Source organism: Zosterops lateralis, assembly GCF_965231275.1.
Source record: "Zosterops lateralis genome assembly, chromosome: 33".
Classification (NCBI taxonomy): domain Eukaryota; kingdom Metazoa; phylum Chordata; class Aves; order Passeriformes; family Zosteropidae; genus Zosterops; species Zosterops lateralis.
Window position 1 is genome coordinate 4,093,274 of NC_139793.1, and position 26,255 is coordinate 4,119,528.

The following is a 26,255-nucleotide window of genomic DNA, read 5'->3' on the forward strand; positions in this document are numbered from 1 at the left end:
GGGCGCGGGGGGACAAACAGCTCAGCTTCCGCCTCAAGACCAACGTGACGCGGGCGCTGCTTCTCTACCTGGACGACGGCGGCAACTGCGATTTCCTGGAGCTGCTGGTGGCCGAGGGGCGGCTGAGGCTGCGCTTCGCCATCGCCTGCGCCGAGCCCGCCACGCTGGAGCCGCCGGCGCCGGTCAGCGACGGCCGCTGGCACGCGGTGCTGCTGACCCGGCACGCCCGGCACGCGGCGCTGGCCGTGGACGGCGAGGCGAGGGCGGCCGCCGTGCGCTCCAAACGCCCCGACATGGCCGTGGCCAGCGACCTGTTCGTCGGGGGGATCCCGCCCGACGTGCGGCTCTCGGCGCTGACGCTCAGCACCGTCAAGTACGAGCCACCGTTCCGCGGGTGGGTGGCCGACCTGAGGGTGGGCGACGCGCCGGCCGCGCTGCTGGGAGCCCAGGGGGTCCGGGGTGACGGGGACGAGCGATGCGCCCACCACCCGCCCTGCGCCCACGGCGGCCGCTGCACCCTGCGCCGTGGGGAGCCCCGCTGCGACTGCGCCGGCACCGGCCACCGCGGGCCCTTCTGCGAGGAAGGTGAGGGTGCCACGGGGGGTCAGGAGGTTGAGGGGTGTGGGAGGGTTGGGGTGGATGTGGGGTCTCATCTCCTCGCGTTTCCCCGCGGTTTTGTGGTGTGTCTCGGTGTCATGGTGTCCTTGAGGCCCTCCTTGTCTCTGTGGTGTTGCACGTTGTGCTGTTGTCACCTCCTTGTGTTTCTCGGTGTCACCGTGGAGTGTCTGTGTTTCTGTGTGTCCCCATGTCCCCATGTCCTGTTGTCACCTCCTTGTGTTTCTCAGTGTCACCATGGAGTGTCTGTGTTTCTGTGTGTCCCCATGTCCCCGTGTCCTGTTGTCACCTCCTTGTGTTTCTTGGTGTCGCCGTGGAGTGTCCACCTTTGTGTCTGTGTTCTGTGTGTCCCCATGTCCTGCTGGCACTGGGCATTGTGTGCCTTTGTGCTTCTCCATCCCTCGGTGTCTTCCTGGTTTTCTGTGTCCTTGTGCTTTTCTGTGTCCTCCTGTCCTCACACATCATCGTGTCCTCCATGTCCCCATGTCCTCGTGGTGTTGGGCCTCATCCCTCCATGATTTCCCTGTGTCCTCGTGTCACTTTGTCCTTGAGTTCCTCCATGGCTTTGTGTCCTCGTGGTGTTGTGTGTCCTCGTGTCCTTCCCGTCCTCGTGGCACCGGACACACCCACGGCATTGATTGTCCTCGTGGTGCTGGTCATTGTCACCCTGTGTCCTTGTGTCACGGTGTCCTCATGTCACGGTGTCCTCATGTCACGGTGTCCTCCTGTCACGGTGTCCTCATGTCACGGTGTCCTCGTGTCATGGTGTCCTCGTGTCACGGTGTCCTCTTGTCACGGTGTCCTCGTGTCACGGTGTCCTCATGTCACGGTGTCCTCATGTCACGGTGTCCTCATGTCATGGTGTCCTCATGTCACATTGTCCTCCTGTCACGGTGTCCTCATGTCACGGTGTCCTCCTGTCACGGTGTCCTCATGTCACATTGTCCTCCTGTCACGGTGTCCTCATGTCATGGTGTCCTCCTGTCACGGTGTCCTCATGTCATGGTGTCCCCATGTTTTTCTACCCTCGTGGTGTTCTGTGTCTCCTCCGTGTCCTTGAGTTTCTCCATGTCCTCGTGTCCTCCTGGTGTCACACTGTCCCTCTGTCCCCTTGTCCTTGTGTCACCTCAGGTCTTTCCTGACCACCACAGCTGCACCAGGTCCTCGTGTCCTCCTGGTGCCACCTGTCCTCGTGTCACCCCCATGTCCCTCCATGTCTTCCTGCCGTCTCTCCTCGTCCCCATGATGTTGCACATCCACACGTGTCCCTTTCCATGTCCTCTTGTCCTTCCACGCCCTGCTGTCCCCTGTCCTCGTGTCCCTCCATGTCCCCCATGCTCACACCCTCCGTGTCCTCACCCACCCCCATTTTACACATCCTTGTCCTGGTGTGACACCCATGGGTGGGTGGGGGTGGCTTGGAGCCCCCCTGCTGGGGTGGGGGGGGGACACGGCGCTTTGGGGTGACCCCCATCCCCACCCACACTGTCACCCCCTCACGTTCACTCGTGCTGTCCCCACCCACCCTCGTGTCCCCGCCTGTCCCCACACCCTTGTGTGATTGCACACCCTGATGTGGGCTGGGTGTCCCTGGCGGTGACAGTGACAGTGACAGTGACAGTGACAGTGACAGCCGGTTGTGCCTGGGGGAACCCCCAGGGCGTCCCCAGATTTTGGGGGTCGTGAGGAGGGGTCTCTCGTGCCACCCCTCCCTGGTGCCACCCCGCCCTCACACACGTTCCCGTCACCCGGGGACAACCGCCCGGTGTCACCGTGGCGACAGCGACAGTGACAGCGACAGTGACAGCGACAGCATCCTCCGGGCGCGTTGCCAGGGCCCGTTGCCATGGCGCCGCCGGGGCTGGGTACCCGTTGCCATGGAGATGCCCGGGCCCGTCTCCCTGGCGACGGTTGGCACGGCACTGCCGGATGCTCCCGCCACGTCCTTGAGGGGGGACGGGAATGCAGAGGGGGACTGGGAGGGCCCTGGGGTGCTGTGGGGTGTCCTGTGGGGTGCAGGGTCTCTATAGGGTGCTCTATGGGGTGCAGGGTCCTTATGGGTGCCCTATGGGTTCAAGGTCTCTATAGGGTGCCCTATGGGGTGCAATGTCCCTATAGAGTGTCCTGTGCAGAGCAGGGTCCCTACAAGATGCCCTATGGGGTTCAAGGTGCCTATAGGGCACCCTTTGGGGTTCAGGGTCCCTATAGGGTGTCCTATGGAGTTCGAGGTCTCTATAGGGTGTCCTATGGGGCCACAGTGCCTGTGGGGTGAAGGCAGGGCACTATAGGGTGTGCCATGGGGTGCTGTGTCCCTGTGGGGTGCTATGGGGTGTCCTATAGGGTGCTGGGTCCCTGTGGGGTGCTATGGGGTGCCCTATAGGGTTGGGGTCCCTGTAGGGTGTTATGGGGTGCTATAGGGTTTGGGGTCCCTGTGGGGTGCTATGGGGTGCCCTATAGGGTGTAGGGTCCCTGTGGGGTGTTATGGGGTGCTATAGGGTGTAGGGTCCCTGTGGGGTGCTATGGGGTGCCCTATAGGATTTGGGGTCCTCACGGGTGTGCACAGGGTGTGTAACACCCCCCCCCCCCCATCTGGGTGTGCAAATCCCCACCAGGACAAACTTCAGGGTGTGCAAATCACACCAGGGTGTGCAAACCCCCTCCCCCTCCATCCTGCCCCGCCCCCAAGGTCAACCCGAGGTCACGGGGTGGGGGAGGGGTTTGGGGTCACACCTGGGGGGTCCTGGGCACTAATTGCTCTGCCCCTCCCCCCCCTGCTGCCCCCCGGGACCCCCAGAGGAAGAACCCGCGGTGGAAGGTGAGTGTGGGGGGGGGGGGCGTGTGCAAAGGGCGGGGTTTGGGGGGGGGTGTCACACCTGGGGCAGGTGTGCGGTGTGACCCGGGTGTTGTGCACGCCCCTTGCACGTGCCCAGGTGTGCAAATCCCCCTGGGGGGGGGTCCCAGGGGGGTCCCGGGATGAAAAGGGGGAATCTCAAGGGCGTGGCCTTTGGGAAAGGGGGCGTGGTTATGCAAATCAGCTGTGAGGGGCGGGGCTTGGCGCTCGTGCAGGGCACGCGCCTCCCGTGACGCTTTAGCATGACGTCACTCCCCCGGGCGGACCAATAGGAGGCCGCTATGCAAATGAACCTGGCACCGCCGAGCCAATGACGCGCGTGTGACGGGTGTGGGGGGCGGAGTTATGCAAATCACAGCGGCACCGACAGCCAATGGGAGGAGGAGGGAGCCGTGAGGCCGCTCGGGATTGGCTGAGCCCAGTCCCAATGGGCGGGGCTTCCACAAAGGCGCGGATTGGGCGGGGCACGCGCAGGGGGCGTGGTTTATTTAAAGGGGCGTGTCCTCCACGTGCCCCGCACGAGGGTCCCGGGGGTGGGGGAGGGTCCCCGCGCCAGGGGCGGCCCCGCCCCCCCCCGTGTCTCATCCCCTCCCCCACCCCCGGCTTTTCCCCGGAAAAAAAAAAACAAACAAAAAACACAAAAAAAAAGGGGAAAAACCCGCGGGAAGGCGGCGGGGGGGGGTGAAAAAAGGGGGAGGGGCGGCCCCCCCGCCGGCCCGGCCCCGCCCCCCCCGCGCTTGTCCCCGCCCCTCCCCCCTCCCCCCCCGGCATCGCCCGATGCCGTCACAAGTTAAAGGAGGTTTAAGTTGTGACGGGGCCCCTCCCCCACCCGGGGCCCCTCCCCCACCCCCGGGGCCGTTCGGGCCTTTCGGTCATTTTGGGTTTTTTGGTTAATTTTTAAATAATTTTTTTTTTTTTTTTTAAGTCTGATTTTTTATATTTTTTTTTTATGTTTCTATTTTTTAATTGATTTCTCTTTCATTCCCATTTCCCCCCTATTTTTCCCATTTTGCCGCTTTTTCCTTTTTTCCCTCCTTTTTCTTTTCCATTTCCCGTTATTTCGTTGTATTTCGATTTATTAGATTTTTTCCCCTTTTTTATTAATAATTTTTCTTTCATTATTTCTCCTTTTCTCGTGATTTTCCCTTTACTTTGATAATTTCCCCTTTTTAATGGATTTTCTACTCTTTGAGATATTTTCTTGTATCATTATTTTTCCTTGTTTTATTCTTCTCCATAATTAATTAACACCTTTCTCCCTTTTTATCATTATTTCCTCACATCAGTTCATTTTCCTTTCAAAATGATTTTCCCTCCTTCAATAAATATTTTGAATATTCCCCCTTTTATATCAGAGTTCTTTTTTCGCCTTCATTTTCTCCCTTTCCCTTTGTTACTCTTTTTCTTCTTTGTTTTCCCTCTTTGATAATTCAGAATTATTTTCATTTTCCCCACTTTTTTTTTTTCCCCTTTTTTTTATTTTATTTCTCTTTTCCCTCGTGTTGCTGATTTCCCCTTTTTATCAATTTCCTCCTTTCCCTTGCTTTGACCCTTTTCACTTTTTTTCCTCTTTTTCCTCCCTTTTTCCCCGGTTTCATCCCTTTCCCTCCTTTCCTTCCTTTTCCTTTCTTCCTTTTTTTTTTTTCTATTTATTTTCCCTTTTTTTTCCCCCCCCTCATTTCCCCCCCTTTCATTTCCCTCCATTATTTTTATTTCCCTCCCCAAAATTTCCCTTTTTCCTCCCATTTCACCCCATTCCCCCCCCCTCCCCCACCCGGAGTTTTACCACTTTCCCATTTTCCTCCCCCCCCACCCCCCAAAAAAATAAAACTTTCCCTTTTCCCGCCACTTTTGCTTTCGTTCTGCCGCCCCTCCCCCCCTTTCCCACGCCCCTCCCCCCCTGTCCTCCCCTCCCCTCCCCCCCCCCCAGGTCCCGCCCACCTGCGAGTCACCGGCCAAGGTAAAGACGCGCCCTCGGGCCCCTCCCCCACCCTCATCACCCTCATCATCCTCGCCCCTCCCCCACCTCCCCCTCCCCCCATTTCTGTGGCTCGTGCGACACGGGGGGGGAGGGGCGGCCGCCTCGCGCGGGGACGGGGGGGGAGGGGGAGGGGGGAGGGGAGGGGGCGGTGCCTCGTGCAAGGGCGGGGCTTGAGGGGGGTCATGACCCCTTGCACGAGGATGGGGGGGAGGGGTCTGAACCTCCCCTCCCCCCACATGAGGAGGGGCCTGGAGGGGAGGGGGTTCTTCACCCCTCCCCCCATCGAGGGGGGGGTGTCTCTGCACGGGGTGGGGGAGGGGCCTGAGGGTCCCCTTGCACCAACATGGGGAGGGGGGTGTGAGAGACGCCCCCTCAGCCCGGGGGGTCACACACCTGAGCACACCTGTGCACACCTGAGCACACCTGGGCCACGCCCTGACACGCCCCTCCCCCAGGGCCCGCTGAGGTCGCCGAGGGGGGGCCCGGCCGCGGCGCCGGAGAGATCCAGCAAGCAGCCAAAGGTCAGTGGGGGGCCCTGGGACCCCTCCCCACGCACACCTGGGACCCCCTGAACATCCCAGGACCCCCCAAAACCCCCCACACACACACCTGGGACCCCTCCCCACGCACACCTGGGACCCCCCTGAGCCTCCCAGGATCCCCAAAACCCCCACACACACACCTGGGACCCCCCTGAGCCTCCCAGGATCCCCAAAACCTCACACACACACCTGGGACCCCCCTGAGCCTCCCAGGACCCCCAAAACCTCACACACACACCTGGGACCCCGTAACAATGTCCCCACGTGCAAAACCCTGTGGTGTGACGTCACCATTGTGGTGTCCCCATGGCAATGTCCCCAAGGTGATGTCCCCAAGGTGACGTCCCCAAGGTGATGTCCCCACACGAGGTCCCTGGGGCAGTGTCCCCATGGGCAGGTCCCCTACACAAGGTCCCCTCTGATGGGGGTCCCATCACGACGTCCCCACCACAACGTCCCCACGTACGGTCTGGTGTGAGACCCCACAGTGATGTCCCCATGGCATTGTCCCCATGGCATTGTCCCCGTGGCAACGTCCTGGTGACAGGTCCCTTGTGCAAGGTCCCCATCACAGTGTCCCTGTTCCAATGTCCCCATGACAAAGTTCTGAAGTTCTCGTTGGAAAGTCCCTTTGCCATGTCCCTGGTGCAAGGTCCCCTCTGGGGTGTCCCCATGACAATGTCCCCATAATGATGTCCCAATGACAATGTCCCAATGACAATATCCCCATGGCAATGTCCCCATCACAACATCCCCATGACAATGTCCCAATGACAACATCCCCATGACAACATCCCCATCACAACATCCCCATGACAACGCCCCAATGACAACATCCCAATGACAACATCCCCATGACAACATCCCCATGACAATGTCCCCATCACAACATCCCCATGACAATGTCCCAATGACAACATCCCCATGACAACGTTCCCATGACAGTGTCACCATGACAATGTCCCAATGGCAATGTCCCCGTCACAATGTCCCCATCACAACGTCCCCATGGCAATGTCCCAATGACAACATCCCCATGACAACGTTCCCATGACAGTGTCACCATCACAATGTCCTCATAACAACATCCCCATGAAAATGTCCCCACACCAATGTCCCCATGACAACGTCCCCATGACAATGTCCTCATAACAACATCCCCATGAAAATGTCCCCATCACATCCCCATGACAACATCCCCATGACAACATCCCCATGAAAATGTCCCCATCACATCCCCATGACAACATCCCCATGACAACATCCCCATGGCAATGTCCCCATCACATCCCCATGACAATGTCCCCATGACAATATCCCAATGACAATATCCCAATGACAACATCCCCACAACAACATCCCCACGACAACATCCCGATCACCTACTGTCACCTCCCATCGCCAACCTCCCCACCCCACCCCAACCCAACCCACCAACCCTCACCCCCTCACCAACCTCCCCGTTCAACCTCCCCACAACCGGCTTTTCCCCCGCGCTGTGTCCCCACCCGCCAGGCCGCGCCGAGTACGTGGCCACGTTCCGGGGCAGCGAGTTCTTCTGCTACGACGTGTCGCGGTCGCCGGTGCAGAGCAGCGCGGACGAGCTGGCGCTGGCGTTCCGCACGCGGCAGCGCCACGGGCTCCTGCTGCACACCGGCCGCGCCGCCGACTTCCTCAACCTGTCGCTCAAGGCCGGCGCCGTGTGGCTCGTCATCAACCTGGGCGCCGGCGCCTTCGAGGCGCTGGTGGAGCCCGTCAACGGCAAGTTCCACGACGGCGGCTGGCACCACGTGCGCGTCACGCGCAACCTGCGGCAGGTACGGCGGGGAGGGGGCGGGGAGGGGAGGAGGGAGGGCGTGGAGAGGGGGTGGAGGGGGTGGGGTGACCGTTCAGTGGGTCAGCTGGGGCTGCTCCACAACTGGGAGCACTGGGTGCCTTGGGCAGTTCCCCAACTGGGAGCACTGGGAGCTTTGGGCTGCTCCCCAACTGGGAGCACTGGGAGAGGTGGTTGGTTTGATCAGTTCCCCAACTGGGAGCACTGGGAGCCCTGGGCCACTTCCCAGCTGGGAGCTTTGGGCAGTTCCCCAACTGGGAGCACTGGGAGCAATGGTTGGTTTGATCAGTTCCCCAACTGGGAGCACTGGGAGCCTTGGGCAGCTCCCCAACTGGGAGCACTGGGAGTGATGACTGGTTTGATCAGTTCCCCAACTGGGAGCACTGGGAGCCCTGGGCCACTTCCCAGCTGGGAGCTTTGGGCAGTTCCCCAACTGGGAGCACTGGGAGTGATGACTGGTTTGATCCACTCTCCAACTGGGAGCACTGGGAGCTTTGGGCAGCTCCCCAGTTGGGAGCACTGGGAGTGATGGTTGGTTTGATCCACTCCCCAACTGGGAGCACTGGGAGCGATGGCAGTTCCCCAACTGGTCGCACTGGTTACATTGATCAGCTCCCCCAACTGGGAGCACTGGGATGGGACTCTTGGCCAACCACCCAACTGGCACTGCTGATCATTTTGCTGAGCTCCCCAACTGGGAGCACTGGGAGCACTGGGAGTGACCATCGCCCTGACTGGCTCCCCAACTGGGAGCACTGGGAGCACTGGGAGTGACCATCGCCCTGACTGGCTCCCCAACTGGGAGCACTGGGAGCGATGGGCATCTTGGTCACCTGCCCAACTGGGAGCACTGGTTGTCTTGGCCAACCACCCGACCAGGAAATCCAGTTACCTTGACCAGCTCCCCAACTGGGAGCACTGGGAGCGATGGGCGTCTTCACCAACCACCCAACTGGGAGCACCAGTGCCTTGATCGGCTCCCCAACTGGGAGCACTGGGTGTTGGGTTAAACTAGACAACTGGGCATACTGGGATCCTCAATCTGCTCCCCAACTGGGAGCACTGGTTGTGCTGGTCAACCACCCAACTGGGGGTGATGGACATGTTGGGCAACCACCCAACTGGGAGCACTGAGAGGACTGGGAGGACTGGGAGGACTGGGTGTCTTGGTCAACCCAACTGGGAGGACTGGGTGTCTTGCTCAACCACCCAACTGGGAGCACTGGGAGGACTGGGAGGATTGGGTGTCTTGGTCAACCCAACTGGGAGCACTGGGGATCTCGGTCAAGCACCCAGCTGGGAGCACTGGGAGCACTGGGAGCACTGGGAGCACTGGGAGCACTGGACACGCTGCTCACCCGCCCCACCGGCAGCACCGACCGCAGGATTTCTCTCTCTCTCCCCAACTGGGAGCGCTGGTTCCACGGACCCTCCCAAACTGGGAGCACTGGACACACCACGTGGGGGGGGTGGGGGGGGTGGGGGTGCCTCTACCCAACCCCCCCAGGGGGTGACGGATGAAATTCGGGGGTCTCACCGCCCCTCCCCCATTTCTGACAACTCTCTGCTTCTCTCCCCCCTCCCCCCCCAAAAGGTGGGCGCCGCCCCTCCCCCTCCGTGCCACGCCCCACCCCCACCCCCCTCCTCGTGCCACGCCCCTCCCCCCCTGTGTGTGCGCGTGCCACTAACACGCTTCCCCTCCCCCCACCACCCCCCTCTCGGGGCCCCCCCCCAACTAACCTCCCACTAATCCTGGGGGGGCCCCCCTTTAACAAAAACAACCCCAAAAACTCCCCCCCAACCCAACCCCAACCCCCAAACCCCCGTAGCCCCCCCTGTAGCCCCCCAAAGGTCACCGTTTGTGTTTTGTCCTTCTCTCGCCGCCAGCACGCAGGGATCGGACACGCTATGGTAAACAAACTGCATTACCTGGTAGTTATCACTCTATTGTTACTCCTTGGCTTCGCCGTGGGCCCCCCCAACTCCCCCCAAAAAAAACCTTTTGGGGCCGATCCGGGGGATTTTGGGCAAATTTTCCACCCCATCCATCATATCAGCAAGGCCGAGCTTCGGCGTCCTCCTCTTTCCTCACCTCTCTCTCCTTTGTGCCAAAATAAAATGAGAGCTGGTTTTGTCCCTCATCCTCCTCCTCTTCCTCCTCTTCCTCCCCAGCCCCACCAAAAATCAATCCTGGGAGGGCGTGTGTTACTCGATGGGCGCCTCAACCCATCTGACACCCCGTTTTTGGGGTGAATTTTAGAAGTTTTGGGCAATTTTTCAGCCATTTGGCGTCTTGGTGTCGAGTTGTGGCTCCCTCGTGCCAAAATTGGTTTTCCCTCCAAAAAAATCTTTATGTGGGGTGAGGATGGTGATGTTTCTTTTTTTTTCTTGAGAGGGTTCTTGTAGTTTTGGGATGAATTTGAGGGATTTGGGGCATTTTTTGCTCATCTGCCATTGTTGTGGTGGAGCATCAGCTTCCCAATCCCAAAAATCGCTGTTTTTTCCCTCAAAAAAAACTCCTTTTTGAGGGTGTGGTTTCCTCCATGTGAGGTCCAACCCTTTGTGGTGTGGATTTAGGAAATTTTTTTTATTATTTTTGAGTGTTTGGATAAACCCAACACCTGCAGATCCCCGATATTAAAACCGATTGATTTCCACCCAAAAAAAAAATCAGTCTGGGTTTAGAAAGGTCTGATTTTCCCCAAGGGGATGATGTGAGTTCCCACTCCCCCATTTTTTGGGATGAATTTTAGAAATTTTTGGATTATTTTTTTCCCCCTCACACCATCCAGGGCATCACCTCAGCTCCCTGAACCCCAAACCAGCCGGTTTCACCCCAAAACCCACCCCTGGGTGGGCTCGTTTTCCCTTGGAAACTTTTGTGGAATCCCAGAGACACTTTTTGGGGTGATTTTTTGGGGGGTTTGGAGTAATTTGACCCCCCAAAACAACCAAACTTCGGATTCTGGATAATTCCCCCCCCCCAAAAAAAAAAAAAAAAGATGCAGATTGGGGGGGCTGGGATAGGATGGAGCCTCCCAAAATCCTCTTTTTGGGGCGAATTCTCGAAATTTCCGACAATTTGCTCCCATCCTCTCCCTCCCTCCCTTTCCCAAGCCCCAAAAATCACCCCAAAATTTGAGGTTCCCCCCCAAAATTTGGGGTTTTCCCCCCAAAACCCCCCCCCAGCTCACAGAGAGGATGTGACACCCCATTTTGGGTCGATTGTTTTGGATTTTTTTTTCCCAATTTTTTTTCCCCCTCCCCTCCCCGCCCCCTCCCCAAACCAGCCGATTTCACCCCAAACCCCCCAGGGGGGTCTCAGCGCCCAAATTTGGGGAGGGGGGAGGTGGGTGATTTTTGATTTTTTGGGGGGAGGTGCCCCCTCCCCACCCCGAGGACGGAAACGGCGTTTTCAGGACAAGCTGCCGCCCCTCCCCCTCCCCATCCCCTCCCCCCCCCCCCCCCAAATCCCGCGCAGGCAGCGGGGCCGCCCCTCCCCCACCCCCCCCCCCCCCAGTGAAGACCCCTCCCCACCCCGGGCGGGGGTCGCGCCCCCGCTGCCTGCGCCCCGCCCTGGCACGCCCCTTGCACGCGCCTTGCACGCCCCTTGCACGGCTTCACTAACACTGACCCCTCCCCCCCCCCGGACCCTCCCCCGCCTTCCCGGCCCCTCCCCCACCCCACCCCCGACCCCTCCTCATCCGCCCCGCCCCTCCCCCAACCCCCCCCTCCCCCCAATGGGGCACCGGGGCCGCCCCCGCCGCGGGGGGAGGGGCTGGGGGGGCGTGGCTGGGAGTGGGAGTGTGTGAGGCGTGTGTAAGGTGTGTGTGCAGGTGTGCAAAGGGGCGTACAGGTGTGTGTACAGGTGTGTTTATAGGTGTGTGCAGGTGTGTACAGGTAGGTGTGTGTGCAGGTGTGTGTGTTCAGGTGTGCAAAGGGGTGTACAGGTGTGTGTACAGGTGTGTGTGCAGGTGTGTGTGTTCAGGTGTGCAAAGGGGCGTACAGGTGTGTGTGCAGGTGTGTGTGTGCAAATGTGTGTACAGGTGTGTGTGCAGGTGTGCAAAGGGGTGCACAGGTGTGTGTACAGGTGTGTTTATAGGTGTGTGCAGGTGTGTACAGGTAGGTGTGTGTGCAGGTGTGTGTGTTCAGGTGTGCAAAGGGGTGTACAGGTGTGTGTACAGGTGTGTGTGCAGGTGTGTGTGTTCAGGTGTGCAAAGGGGCGTACAGGTGTGTATGCAGGTGTGTGTACAGGTGTGTGTGTACAGGTGTGTGTGTGCAGGTGTGTGTGTGCAGGTGTGCAAAGGGGTGTACAGGTGTGTGCAGGGGTGCGTGTGTAGATGTGTGCACACACAGGTGTGTGCACATACAGGTGTGCAAAGGTGTGTCCCTCAAGGTGTGTCCATGTGTGTGTAAGGTGTGTGCCCAGGTGTGTACAGGTGTGTGTGTAAGGGGTGTGTGTGTGTGCAAGGTGTGTGCACAGGGGGGTGTGTACACAGGTGTGCAGGGTGGTGGGGGCTGTACATGACTGCACAGGTGTGTGTGTCTTCACAGGTGTGTACAGGTGTGTGTGAGGTAAGCTGTGAAGGCAGGTGTGCAAAGGTGTGTCCCCTCAAGGTGTATGTGTGCAGGTGCAGGGTGGGAGGGGTGTGAATGGGTGTGCACGGGTGTGTACAGATGTGTGTGTGCAGGTGTGCCCAGGTGTGCGTGAGCACAGGTGTGTGTGCACAGGTGCAGGCTGGGGGGGAGTGCAGAGGTGTGCCCAGGTGTGTACAGGTGTGCAGGGTGGTGGGGGGTGTAATGACTGCACAGGTGTGTACAGGGGGGGTGTGTGTGCAAGGTGTATAAACAGGTGTGTATGGGTGTGTACAGGTGTGTACAGGTGTGTGTGTGCACAGGTGCAGGCTGGGTGTAATGTCCTGCAAGGTGAGTGTGCAAAGTGTGCAAATCCAGGGAGAGCACCAGGTGTGTGTGCAAGGACTACACCAAGTGCGTGTTCAAGCACACGAGGGTCACCCCAGGTGTGTGTGCAGGTGTGTACAGGTGTGTGCAGGTGTGTGTGAGCTCACACGCGTGTTCAGTGGCCACGGGGCTGCCCCCGTCCCCCCCCTTGCCCCCTTGCACGCCCCCCTTTGCACGCGCTTGCACACCCGTGGCACACCCGTGCACGCCCCTGGCACACCTGTGCACGCCCCTGGCACACCTGTGCACGCCCCCTGCCCGCCCCCCCCACTAACGACCGCGTTTGTGTCTGAGCTTTCTTCTGCCCCGGGACCCCCCAAAACTCGTTACTAACCCCCCTCCCCACCTCGTGTCACCCCCTCGGTGTCACCCCCTTGTCACCCCCGTGTCACCCCCTTGTCACCTCCAGTGTCACCCTCATGTCACCCCTGTGTCACCCTCTGTGTCACCTCCATGTCACCCCTGTGTCACCCCCACGTCACCCCCATGTCACCCCCCGTGTCACCCACCCCCATTCTCACCTGGGGGGGCTCCTTGGGGGTCTCCAGAGAGAGAGAGGGGGGGTTTCAAGCCCCCCCCCCCACCACCCCATGGCTCCCTTTGGGACCCCCCCCCTTTTTTTATCACCCCCCCCAGGTGACCCCCCAAATCTCACCCTCATTGTCCCCGTCACCCCCCATGTCCCCATCACCCCCCCCTCACTCTCATCACTCACTGTCACCCCCTTGTCACCCCCCACCCTTTGTCCCTTTGTCCCTCTGTCCCCAGCCCCCTCCCGTGTCCCCCTCCCCAGTTTTGGGGTGCCCCGGCTGTGGGGGGTCCCCGCTGAGGCCGGGCCGCTCGTGCCGCAGGTGACCATCTCGGTGGACGGGATCCTGACCACCACGGGCTACACGCAGGAGGATTTCACCATGTTGGGCTCCGACGATTTCTTCTACGTCGGGGGGTCCCCCAACACCGCCGACCTGCCGGGGTCCCCCGTCAGCAACAACTTCATGGGCTGCCTCAAGGATGTGAGTCTGGGGGGGGCCTGAGCTCACCTGGGGGGCGGTGCAGGTGTTTGGGGGTGGAGGGAGCCCACCCTGAGCTCACCTGGGGGGTGGTGCAGGTGTTTGGGAATGGGGTGAGCCCACCCTGAGCTCACCTGGGGGGTGGTGCAGGTGTTTGGGGAGGAGGAGAGCCCACCCTGAGCTCACCTGGGGGATGGTGCAGGTGTTTGGGAATGGGGTGAGCCCACCCTGAGCTCACCTCGGGGGCGGTGCAGGTGTTTGGGAATGGGGAGAGCCCACCCTGAGCTCACCTGGGGGACGGTGCAGGTGTTTGGGGGTGGAGGGAGCCCACCCTGAGCTCACCTGGGGGGTGGTGCAGGTGTTTGGGGGTGAGGGGAGCCCACCCTGAGCTCACCTGGGGGGTGGTGCAGGTGTTTGGGGAGGGGGAGAGTCCACCCTGAGCTCACCTGGGGGGTGGTGCAGGTGTTTGGGGGTGAGGGGAGCCCACCCTGAGCTCACCTTGGGGGTGGTGCAGGTGTCTGGGAATGGGGGGAACCCACCCTGAGCTCACCTGGGGGGCGGTACAGGTGTTTGGGGAGGGGGAGAGTCCACCCTGAGCTCACCTGGGGGGTGGTACAGGTATTGGAGGGTGGGGGGAGGTCGGGTTGGGGCTGCTCGACTCACCTGTGCAGGTCCCTGGGGGCTGTGGGTGACATTTTGGGGACACCCAACTTACCTGTGCACATCCCTGGGGACTATAGGTGACATTTTGGGGACCCCCGACTCACTCGTATGTGTCCCCAGAAGTTTTTTAGGGACCCCCGACTCACCTGTGCATGTCCATGGCAGCTGTGGGTGACATTTTGGGGACCCCTGACTCACCTGTGTGTGTCCCTGGTGCTGTGGGTGACCTTTTGGGGACCCTCGACTCACCTGTCCATGTCCCCAAGGACTGTGGGTGACATTTTGGGGAGTCCATGACTCACCTGTCCATGTCCCCAAGGACTTTGAGTCACATTTTGGGGACATCCATGTGTCCCCACCTCACCTGTGCGCGTCCCCAAGGGTGTCACATCCTCACAGATCACGGTGACACCGCAGCAGCAGCACCGCCCCTCACACCGGGATATCAGGGACCCCTCCCAGCCCCCCAAACCTCACCTGTCCCCATCTCCCCAGGTGGTTTACAAGAACAACGACTTCAAGCTGGAGCTGTCGCGGCTGGCGCAGGAAGGGGACGCTCGGGTGACACTTCACGGGGCTCTGCTCTTCCACTGCGACCCCCCCCCGGCGCTGGACCCCGTCACCTTCTCCACCCCCCAATCTCACCTGGCGCTGCCCACCTGGCGCCCCTCCCGCGCCGGCTCCGTGTCCTTCGATTTCCGCACCACGGAGCCCAACGGGGTCCTGCTTTTCGGGCAGGGACCCCCGAGAGACCCCCCGGCTTCCGCAGCCCCCCGAGGGCCGCCCCCGCCGCCCCCCGATTTCCTGGCGCTGGAGCTGCTGGACGGACACCTGTACCTGCTGCTGGGCATGGGCGCGGCCGGGCTGCGCCTCCGCGCCAGCGCACGAAAGGTGACGGACGGGGAGTGGTGCCACGTGGACGTGCAGCGCGACGGCAGGAAAGGTGAGCGTGGGTGGGTGTGAGGGTGGGGCTGCAGGTGTGAGGGAGAGGGGGTTGCAGGTGTGTGTGGGGGGTGTGTAGGTATGAGCCACAGGTGTGCAGGGGGTGTGCAGGTGTGCAGGAGAGGGTGTCTCAGGTGTGTGGGGGGTGTGTAGGTACGAGCCACAGGTGTGCAGGGGGTGTGCAGGTGTGCAGGAGAGAGGGTCACAGGTGTGTGGGGTGTGTGCAGGTACGAGCCACAGGTGTGGACAGAGGGGTCATAGGCATGCAGGTACAATCCACAGGTGTGCAGGGGCTGGACAGGTGTGATGGTGTGAGTGCACAGAGGGGTCACAGGTGTGCAGGGACTATACAGGTGCAGTTCACAGGTGTGCAGGGGGGTTTTGTCCCTGTTATCCCCCCTTTGCCATGCACCTGGTGTGCCTTAATGTCCCCTCATGTCCCCCACTGTCCCCTGACATCCCTGCATTGTCCCCAGGCTCGGTGTCGGTGAACAGCCGCAGCACCCCCTGTACCCCCATGGCCCCCTGACCCCCCTTACCCCAATATTGTCCCCCTGATGTCCCCACTGTCCCCTGACATCCCTGCTGTCCATCCCCAGGCTCGGTGTCGGTGAACAGCCGCAGCACCCCGTTCTTGGCCAGCGGTGACCGCGACGTGCTGGACGTGGGGGCCGAGCTGTACCTGGGGGGTCTCCCCGAGGGTCGCCCCGGGCCCCCCGCGCCCCCCGAGCTGTGGGCGGCGGGGCTGCGCCTCGGCTTCGTGGGCTGCGTGCGGGATCTCTTCGTGGACGGCCGGAGCCGCGACGTGCGGGCGCTTCTGGGGGGCTCCGGGGGGGCTCCGGGGGTCTCCCCGCTCTGTGCCAGGGACCCCCCCCGGCTGTGCGCCAGCGGGCCCTGCCGCAACGGGGGCACCTGTCGGGAGGGCTGGAACCGCTTCGTGTGCGACTGTCGCGGCACCGGGTACCTGGGGCCGCGCTGCGAGACAGGTGAGGGGACACGGGGACACAGGGGACAGAGGGGACAGGGTCATACAGGGACCCTTGGGTGCCCTGGAGGGGGTGACACCATGGGAGGGGAGATTGAGGGTGACACTGGGACATGGTGAGGACTGAGGGTCACACCTGGGGGGGGGCGTGGGGTACCTGAGACAGGTGAGGAGACACAGGGACAGAGGGGACAGAGAGGACAGAGGGAACAGGGTCATACAGGGACCCATGGGTGCCCTGGAGGGGGTGACACCATGGGAGGGGATACAGGGTGACACTGGGACACGGCAGGGACTGAGGGTCACACCTGGGCGGGGTGGGGTACCTGGGACAAAGGTGAGGGGGAGGGACAGGGGGTTTGGGACCCTCTGAACACCTGGGTCCCCTCTGAGGGAGGGTCACACCTGCAGAGGAGGTGCCTGGATGTCCCCAGGGACACCTGAACCCACACCTGGGTGTCCCCTGGGTGGGTGGGGCTCCCCCCCAGAGGTGGTGACACCTCCAATCCCAGGACGGGGAGAAGTGACACCCAGTGGTCCTTTGTCCCCCACAAGGTGCTCAGGCATCACCTACCTGGGATGGGGCTCCCAGGGGTGCCCTGGGGACACCCTGGGGACACCCTGGGGACACCCGGCTGTGACAATGTCCCTTGTCCCCCACAAGGTGCTCAGGCAGCACCTACCTGGGGTGGGGCTCACCTGGCCATGGGCTCCTGGGGGTGCCTTGGGGACACCCTGGGGACACTTCGCTGCCCTGGGGACACCTGGGGACACCCTGGGGACACCCTGGGGACAGAGCTCCCATCCCAGAAGTGACCTGGGGCTCCCCAATCTCCCGCAGAGGCGGCGGTGCTGAGCTACGATGGCAGCATGTACCTGAAGGTGCAGGTGCCCGGGGAGCAGACGGAGGCCGAGGACGTGTCCCTGCGCTTCATGTCCCCCCGAGCCTTCGGCCTCGTCCTGGCCACCACCTCGCGCCACTCGGCCGACACCCTGCGCCTCGAGCTGGACGGGGGGCGCATGAAGCTCACCCTCAACCTGGGTGAGACCCCCCGTGAGGACCATGAGACCCCTCCCAGAGAATCCTTGAAATCTCCCTGAAATGTTCCCTGAAAAATTCGCCCTGAAAAATGGGACCTGAGTTGGTTCTGGTTGTCCTGGGATGGGTTAAGTGGTGCTTGGGAGATGAAAATGGTGATTGGGAGCCTAAAATGGTGATTGGAAGCCTAAAATGATGTCTGGGACACCCCCAGAATGGTCAAAATGGTGCCTGGAATCCTAAAATGGTGCCTGGGACCCCCCAGAATGGTCAAAATTGCGTCTGGGACCCCAAAGTGGTGCCTGGGATGCCCCCAGAATGGTCAAATTGGTGCCTGGGACCCCTAAAACGGTGCCTGGAATCCCAAAATGGTGTTTGGGATGGCCCCAGAATGGTCAAAATGGTGCCTGAGACTGTAAAATAGTGTCTGGGACCCCAAAATGGTGCCTGGGACCCTAAAATAATGCCTGGGACCCCAAAATGGTTCCTGGGACCCCCCAGAATGGTCAAAATTGTGCCTGGGACCCCAAAATAATGCCTGGGACCCCAAAATGGTGCTTGGGATGGCCCCAGAATGGTCAATATTGTGCCTGGGACCCTAAAATGGTACCTGGGACCCCTAAATATTGCCTGGGAACCCAAAATAATGCCCAGGACCTCAAAATATTGCCTGGGATGTCCCCAGAATAGTCAAAATGGTACCTGGGACCCCAAAATACTGTCTAGGACCCCAAAATGGTGCCTGGGACCCTAAAATGGGACCTGGGATCCCCCCAGAATGGTCAAACTGGTGCCTGGGATGCCAGGGGGATGCTCAGGACCCCAAATTGGTGCCCAGGTGAGTTCTTATAACCCCAAAAATGGTCAAGTGGATTCTTGGGATCTCTAAACATCCCCAAAACTGGTTGTGGCCCCAAAATGGGTAAGTTGGTGCCTGGGAGGCCGAAATGATGGTCAGAACCCCCAAAATGGTGCCCCAGGTCAGTTCTCTTGACCCTAAAATTGTCATGTTCATGCCTAGGACCCCAAAAAGAGTGTCCAGGTCCCCAAAATTTCCCCCCAAATGGTGTCTGGGTTGGTTCTTGTGATCCCAAAATGGTCAAGTTGGTGCCTGGAATCCCCAAAATTTCTCCTAAAAGGTCCTCAAGGGGGTTAGGACCCCCAAATGGTGCCCAGGACCCCCAGAATGGCACCTGGGAGCCCCAAACTGGCCCTGCAGTGTCACCAGAGCCACCTCGGTGTCCCTGTCCCCGTCGGGTCCCCTCCCCTCCCCCCCCCCCCCCCCCGCGGGATTGGGGCCTTCGTGACCCCCCCGCTGCCACCTGGGGCAGAGCACCGGGACCCCCCAGGGCTGGGGACCCCCCCAGAGGACTGGAGACCCTCCCAGAGGATTGGGGACCCCCCCAAGGGGTTGAAGATCCCCCCCTAAGGGGTTTGGGATCACCCCATGGGGTTGAGGACCCCCCTAAGGGGTTGGAGACCCCCCCCAGGGGGTTGGAGATCCCCCCCTAAAGGGTTGGAGATCCCCCCCTAAGGGGTTGGGGACCCCCCCCAGGGCTGGGGACCCCCCAGGGATTGGGACCCCTCCTGCAGCCCCTTCCATTGGGGGGTGACCCCCAGTGGGGCTGCAGGTCCTCTGTGGGGTGAGAACCCCCTCCCATGGGATTGGAGACCCCCCCAAAGGGTTGGGGACCCCTCCAAGGGGTTGGAGACTCCCCATGGGATTGGAGACCCCTCCTAAGGGGTAGGAGACCCCCCCTCAAGGGGTTGGGGACCCCCCCATGGACTGGAGACTCCCCTATGGGATTGAGACCCCCCCTAAGGAGTTGGGGACCCCCCCATGGATTGGGGACCCCTCCCAGGGATTTGGGGACCCCCCCATGGTATCGCCCCCCCCCGGTCCCGGTGTTTGCCCCCCCCGCCCCGCAGCGGTTGACGAGGGGGGGCCCAGCCCGGGGTCTCTGATCCCCCCGGGACCCCCCGGACCCCCCGGGCTGGGCCCTCAGGGCGGCCGTGCCCCCCCGCGAGGTGCCAGAGACCCCCGAAACCAGTCCCACAAATCCTTCCCAGTCCATCCCAGTCCCCCCCAGTCCATCCCAGTCCATCCCAGTCCCCTCCCAGTACCCCCCAGTCCATCCCAGTCCCCCCAATCCTTCCCAGTCCATCCCAGTCCCCCCAATCCTTCCCAGTCCATCCCAGTCCCCCCCAGTCCATCCCAGTCCATCCCAGTTCCCTCCCAGTACCCCCCAGTCCATCCCAGTCCCCCCCAGTCCCATCCCAGTCCCCTCCCAGTCCCATCCCAGTCCCCTCCCAGTCCATCCCAGTCCCCTCCCAGTACCCCCCAGTCTCTCCCAGTCCCTCCCAGTCCATCCCAGTCCCCCCCAGTCCCATCCCAGTCCCCTCCCAGTCCATCCCAGTCCCCTCCCAGTACCCCCCAGTCCATCCCAGTCCCTCCCAGTACCCCCCAGTCCATCCCAGTCCCTCCCAGTCCCCCCCAGTTCCCCTCTCTGGCACCCCGCCCCCCCCCCGGCCGCCCCCCCCGTCCCCGGGGCGCCCCCTGGCGGCGGCTGCGAAGGGCCTGACCCGTGTCTTCTCTCCCCAGACTGTGTCCGCGTGGGCTGTCACCCCAGTAAGTGCCACCCCCGCCCGGGGACACCCCCGGGACACCCCAAACCCCCCCTAAACCCCCCAACCCTCCTGGGACACCAGGGCCCCCAAAAACCCCCCATGAACACCCCTAAACACCCCTTGGGACACCCCAAAATAGTTGGGGACACTCTCTGGGGACACCCTCTGGGGACAGCCCCCTTGGGGACACCCCAAAGCCCCCACAGGGACCCCCCAAACCCCTCCTGACCCCCCAAACCCCTCCTGACCCCTCCCCAAATGTGCAGGACCCCTCCTGTGTGTGTTTGGGGTGCACACAGGTGTGTTTGGGGTTCACGGTCACACCTGTGTGGTGTCCCCAGGTTTTGTCCTGGGCTGTGGGTGTTGTCACCTGGCTGTGAATGTCACCCAGTGTCACCCAGTGTCACCACTGGCTGCTACGGTGTCACCCGTACTGGTGGCCCGGTGGCCCGGTGGCCCTGGTACGGTGCGTCCCCCAGGGTCACTGGTGTCACTGGTGTCACTGGTGTCACTGGTGATGTCACTGGTGGTGTCACTGGTGTCCCCTGGTGTCACTGGTGTCACCCTGTGTCACTGTCCCCCAGTGTCCCCGGTGTTCCCAGTGTCCTTGGTGTCCCCAGTGTCACTGGTGTCTCATTGTCCCTGGAGCAGTGGTGTCCCCCTAATGTCCCCTGGTATCCCTGATGTCCCTGGTGTCTCCGGTGTCCCTGTTGTTACTGATATCCCTGATGTCCCTGATGTCACTGGTGTCCTCAGCGTCACCAGTGTCCCTGGTGTCCCCAGTGTCCCCAGTGTCACCAGTGCCACCGATGTCCCTGGTGTCCCCAGTGTCCCCGGTGTCACCAGTGCCACCGATGTCCCTGGTGTCACCAGTGTCCCTGGTGTCTTGGTGTCCCCAACGTCCTGATGTCCCCAGTGTCACCGGTGTCCCCGATGTTCCTGTTGTCCCCAGTGTCCCCGGTGTCACCGGTGTCCCCGATGTCCCTATTGTCCCCGGTGTCCCTGTTGTCCCCAGTGTTCCCTGTGCCCCCAATGTCCCTGGTGTCCCCGGTGTCCCCGATGTCCCCTGTGCCCCCAATGTCCCCGGTGTCACCAGTGTCCCTGTTGTCCCCAATGTCCCTGGTGTCCCCGGTGTCCCCTGTGTCCCCAATGTCCCCAATGTCTCTGATGTCCCCGGTGTCCCCGCTGCCCCCAGTGTCCCCGGTGTCACTGGTGTCCCCAATGTCCCAAATGTCCCCGGTGTCACCGGTGTCCCTGGTGTCCCCGCTGCCCCCAGGCAAGGGCCCCGAGACGCTGTTTGCGGGGCAGCGGCTGGATGACAACGAGTGGCACTCGGTGCGGGTGGCCCGGCGCGGGCGCAGCCTCCAGCTCGCCGTGGACAACGTCACCGTCGAAGGTGACACCGCGGGGACGGGACGGGGCGGGGGGACCTTTGCCTGGGCTCCTGGGGGGGACATCGGGGTGCTCAGGTCCGTGGGGACACGGCCAGTGGGGCTGCGGGTCCTGGGGGACAGGGATGGAGGCCCTGGGGACAGGGATGAAGGTCCATGGGGACAGAGATGGAGGCCCTGGGGACACAAATGGAGGTCCTGGGGACAGGGATGAAGGTCCATGGGACAAAGATGAAGAAGGTCCATGGGGGGACATGGGTGCACAGGGACAAGGTGACCAAGTCCATGGGGACAGGGATGGAGGCCCTGGGGACACAGATGGAGGTCCACGGGACAGGGATGAAGGTCCTTGGGGGGGACGTAGCTGCATGGGGTTGAGGTGACCAGGTCTGTGGGGACATGGATGAAGGTCCATGGGGACATGGATGAAGGCCCTTGGGGACAGGAAAGAAGGTCCATGGGGACAGGGATGATGCCCATGGGGACAGGTATGAATGTCCATGGTGACATGGATGATGGTCCATGGGGACAGGAATGACAGGGATGAAGGCCCTGGGGACAGGGATGAAGAAGGTCCATGGGGACAGGGATGAAGGTCCGTGGGGACATGGATGATGGCCCTTGGGGACATGACTGAAGGCCCTTGGGGACAGGGATGACAGGAATGAAGGTCTATGGGGACATGGATGGTATCCATGAGGACAGGGATGAAGAAGGTCCATGGGGACACGGCTGAAGGCCCTTGGGGACAGGGATGATTCCCATGGGGACAGGGATGACAGGGATGAAGGCCCATGTGGGGGGACATTGGTGCACGGGTACAAGGTGACCAGCCCCGTGAGGCCACACCCCACAGCCTGGCCCTCCACGAGACCACAACAAGGCACCACCCACTATCCCTCCCACTCCCGGTGACCCTCCCCATGTGTGTGTGTGTCCCCCCAAACCCCAGGACAGCTGTCGGGCTCGCACACCCGCCTGGAGTTCCACAACATCGAGACCGGCATCGTCACCGAGCGCCGCTTCCTGGCCGTGGTCCCTTCCAACTTCCTGGGCCACCTGAGCGGGCTGGTGTTCAACGGGCTGCCCTACCTGGACCTGTGCCGCGACGGCGACATCAGCTCCTGCGAGCTCAACGCCCGCTTCGGCCGCCGCGCCATCGTGGCCGACCCGGTGGCCTTCGGGGGCCGCGGCTCCTACGTGGCGCTGGCCACGCTCCAGGCCTTCGCCTCCTTCCACCTCTTCTTCCAGTTCAAGACCACGGCGCCCGACGGCCTCATCCTCTTCAACGGCGGCAGCGGCTCCGATTTCCTGGTGGTCGAGCTGGTCAAGGGGTGAGGGGGATGCTCTGGGGGCCTCGGGGGTCTTGGGGGACAGGGCAGAGCTGATGGGGAGGTTGGGGGTCTTGATGGATCTTGGGGATGAGTGTGGGGTCTTTGGGGAGCAGGTGAGGAGGTCAGAGAGCACCTGGGATGTGTCAGGGGGTCTTGGGGATTTTGGGGACTCCTTGAGGGTCTCCTGGGGGTGTTAGAGACCACCTGAAGACAGCAGGGAGGTCCTGGGGACCTTGGGAGCCACCTGGGGACCTCCTGAACCTTCTGGGGACCTCCTGGATGCCCTGGGGACACCAGGAAGGTCCTGGAGACCCCATAACCCCCCCAGGGGACATTGAGACCCCCTCAGCCCTCAGGGACACCCCCCCCCATCCCACAGTGCCCACCCACCCTTAGGCTCCACCCCCTTGTGCAAGCCCCTCCCCACTCAAACCACGCCCACAACGACCACACCCAAATCATGGCCACACCTCCATCCTTGGCCACGCCCTTTGCCCAGTTACCCGCCCTGTATTTTGGGGCGGGGGTCCCTTTGTCCCTTCCTCAGGTGAGCCCCCCTTTTGAGGCCACGCCCCTTTTGCAGGTACATCCACTACGTGTTCGACCTGGGCGAGGGCCCGTCGCTCATGAAGGGCAACTCGGAGCAGCCGCTGCACGACGGGCGCTGGCACGAGGTGGCCGTGGCCAGGGAGGGGGGGGCCCTGCACGGGCTGCGCGTGGACGGGAGACCCGTCACCCAGCACGGGCAGGGGGCCCGCGGCCTGCAGCTCAAGGGTGAGGCCCTGGGATACCTGGGACACACCTGGGACACACCTGGGGATACCTGGGGCCACCTGGGGGAGGGTACAGGTGTGTGGGTACCCACATTCACCCCGTCACCCAGTACAGGCAGGGGGCCCGCGGCCTGCAGCTCAAGGGTGAGACCCTGGGATACCTGGGGACACACCTGGGGACAGCTGGGACACACCTGTGACACACCTGGGGATAGTGAGGACACACCTGGGGGAGGGTACAGGGGTGTGGGTACCCACATTCACCCCATGACCCAGCATGGGCAGGGCTGCAGCTCAAGGGTGAGACCCTGAGACACACCTAGAGACACCTGTGACACACCTGGGGACAGCTGGGGATAGTGGGGACACACCTGGAGGAGAGTACAGGGGTGTCACAGGTGTCCATGTGCACCCCATGACCCAGCACGGGCAGGGGGCCTGTGACCTGCAGTTCAAGGGTGAGACCTGGGGACACCTGGGATACACCTGGGGGCACCTGGGGATAGTGGGGACACACCTGGGGGAGGTACAGGGGTGTCACAGGTGTCCATGTGCACCCCATGACCCAGCACAGGCAGGGGGCCTATGGCCTGCAGCTCAAGGGTGAGACCTGGGGACACCTGGGACACACTTGGTGCACCTGGAATCACCTGGGGACACACCTGGGGAGGGTAACAGGTGTGAGGGTACGCACGGAGGGGATGGACAGGTACCCCCTGACCCAGCACAGGAAGGGCACTTGTGGCCTCCAGCCCAAGGCTGAGAACTGGGGACACACCTGGGTGACACCTGGGGACACGTGGGGTGACACCTGGGGTGACACCTGGGGACACACCTGGGGTGACACCTGGGGACACCTGGGGACACACCTGGGGACACCTGGGGAGGGTAACAGGTGTGGGGATGTTCCTGGGGTGGATGGGAGGGGGCACAATGGGGGCCATCATGCCAAGGTGTCCCCTCACCCCATCAGTGACCCCCCAACATCCCCCAGGTGTCCCCCAGGTGTCCCCATGGACATCAGGAGGTGACAATGAGATACTGGGGGGGGGTCTCCCTATCACCCATGGGTGACCCTGGGGCTGTCCTGGGGTGCTCACAGGGTGGTCAGTGCCCCTGAGGTGACCCCCCCGTGCCCTCCCCAGGTGAGCTGTACGTCGGGGGGGTCAGCCCGGGGCTCCTGGGCCGCCTCCCGAGGCTCGTGGCCTCCCGGGGGGGCTTCAGGGGCTGTTTGGCCTCGCTGGACCTCAACGGGCGCCTGCCCGACCTGCTGGGGGACGCCCTGAGACGCGTGGGGGACGTCAGGAGGGGCTGCGACGGTGAGAAATGGGGGGTCTGGGGGCTCTGGGGGGGTCTGGGGCATGGGGGACGTCAGGAGGGGCTGCGACGGTGAGAAATGGGGGGTCTGGGGGGTCTGGGGGGTCTGGGGGGTCTGGGGCATGGGGGACATCAGGAGGGGCTGCGACGGTGAGAAACGGGGGGCACAGGGGGGTCTGGGGTCTGGGACAGGGAGAATTGGGGGGCACAGGGGGGTCATGGGGGCTTTGGGGTATGGGAGATGTGTTGGGGGGGCTGGGACGGTGAGAATTGGGGGGCACTGGGGGATCTGGGGGTCTGGGATGGTGAGAATTGGGGGGCATAGGGGGGGCTGGGGGCTTTGGGACATGGGGGACGTCAGGAGGGGCTGCGACGGTGAGAAATGGGGGGCACAGGGGGGTCTGGGGGGGTCTGAGGGCTTTGGGATATGGGGGATGTCAGGAGGGGGCTGGGATGGTGAGAATTGGGGGGCATAGGGGGGTCTAGGGGGTTCTGGGGCCTGGGACAGTGAGAATTGGGGGGCATGGAGGGGGAATGGGGGTCTGGGGGCTTTGGGATATGGGAAATGTTCAGGGAGGGCTGTGACGTTGGGAATTGGGGGACACAGGGGGCTCTGAGGGGGCACAGGGGGTGCCAAAGGGGACCAGAGGTCTGGGGGCACAGGGATATTGGGGGGGCACAGGGATATTGGGGGGGCATAGGGATATGGGGAGGCACAGGGGTCCAGGGGTGTCTGGGGGACTTTTTGGGGGGTGTCTGTGACTTTTCCAAAGGTTTGGGAGGTGCAGGGGTGGGCAGGGGGCTCAGGGGGGGCCACAAGGAGATGTCCAGGGGGGATTTGGGGGTGCAGAGGCTGCTCAGGACACTGGGGAGGGGGGACACAAAATCTGGGGAGGGGCCACAAATACCCACGGAGACCCCCCCACCCATACTGCTGGATTTGGGGGATCCTGGGGGGGTCCCCACGAGCCCGGTGCCCCCCAGGCCCCAGCACGACGTGCGCCGAGGACTCGTGTGCCCACGGGGGCGTTTGCCTGCAGCAGTGGGACGGCTTCACCTGCGACTGCAGCATGACGGCCTTCGGGGGGGCCGGCTGTGCTGAGCGTGAGTGGGGGGTCGGGGGGGTCTGGGGGGCTTAGGGAGCTCAGGGGGGCTCGGGGCAGTGGCTGTGCCAAGTGTGAGTGGGGGGTCAGGGGGGTTTGGGGGGCTTGGGGGGATTGGGGGTATTGGGGGCTCAGGGCAGTGGCTGCACTGAGCGTGAGTGGGGGGTCAGGGGGGTTTGGGGGGGCTCAGGGGGATTGGGGGGCTCAGGGGGCTCAGGGCAGTGGCTGCATCAAACATGAGTGGGGGGCTCAGGGGGGACTGGGGGGCTCAGGGGGATTGGGAGG

The 26,255-nt window shown here is 62.3% G+C and overlaps 1 protein-coding gene across 1 annotated transcript in view; it reads left to right on the forward strand.

The window, feature by feature from the left end:
* The window catches only part of NRXN2 (neurexin 2), a gene marked incomplete at its 3' end in the record, with an annotated part of 61,394 nt that overhangs the window by 17,486 nt on the left and 17,653 nt on the right, over positions 1-26,255 (forward strand). The window contains 15 exon segments of the mRNA XM_083881328.1: positions 26-585; positions 5,397-5,426; positions 5,903-5,968; positions 7,505-7,806; positions 9,711-9,734; positions 13,637-13,798; positions 14,954-15,401; positions 16,000-16,386; positions 17,227-17,427; positions 20,027-20,053; positions 21,329-21,448; positions 22,396-22,777; positions 23,361-23,551; positions 24,696-24,869; positions 25,852-25,971. Coding sequence (XP_083737454.1) covers positions 26-585; positions 5,397-5,426; positions 5,903-5,968; positions 7,505-7,806; positions 9,711-9,734; positions 13,637-13,798; positions 14,954-15,401; positions 16,000-16,386; positions 17,227-17,427; positions 20,027-20,053; positions 21,329-21,448; positions 22,396-22,777; positions 23,361-23,551; positions 24,696-24,869; positions 25,852-25,971 — 3,194 coding nt within the window.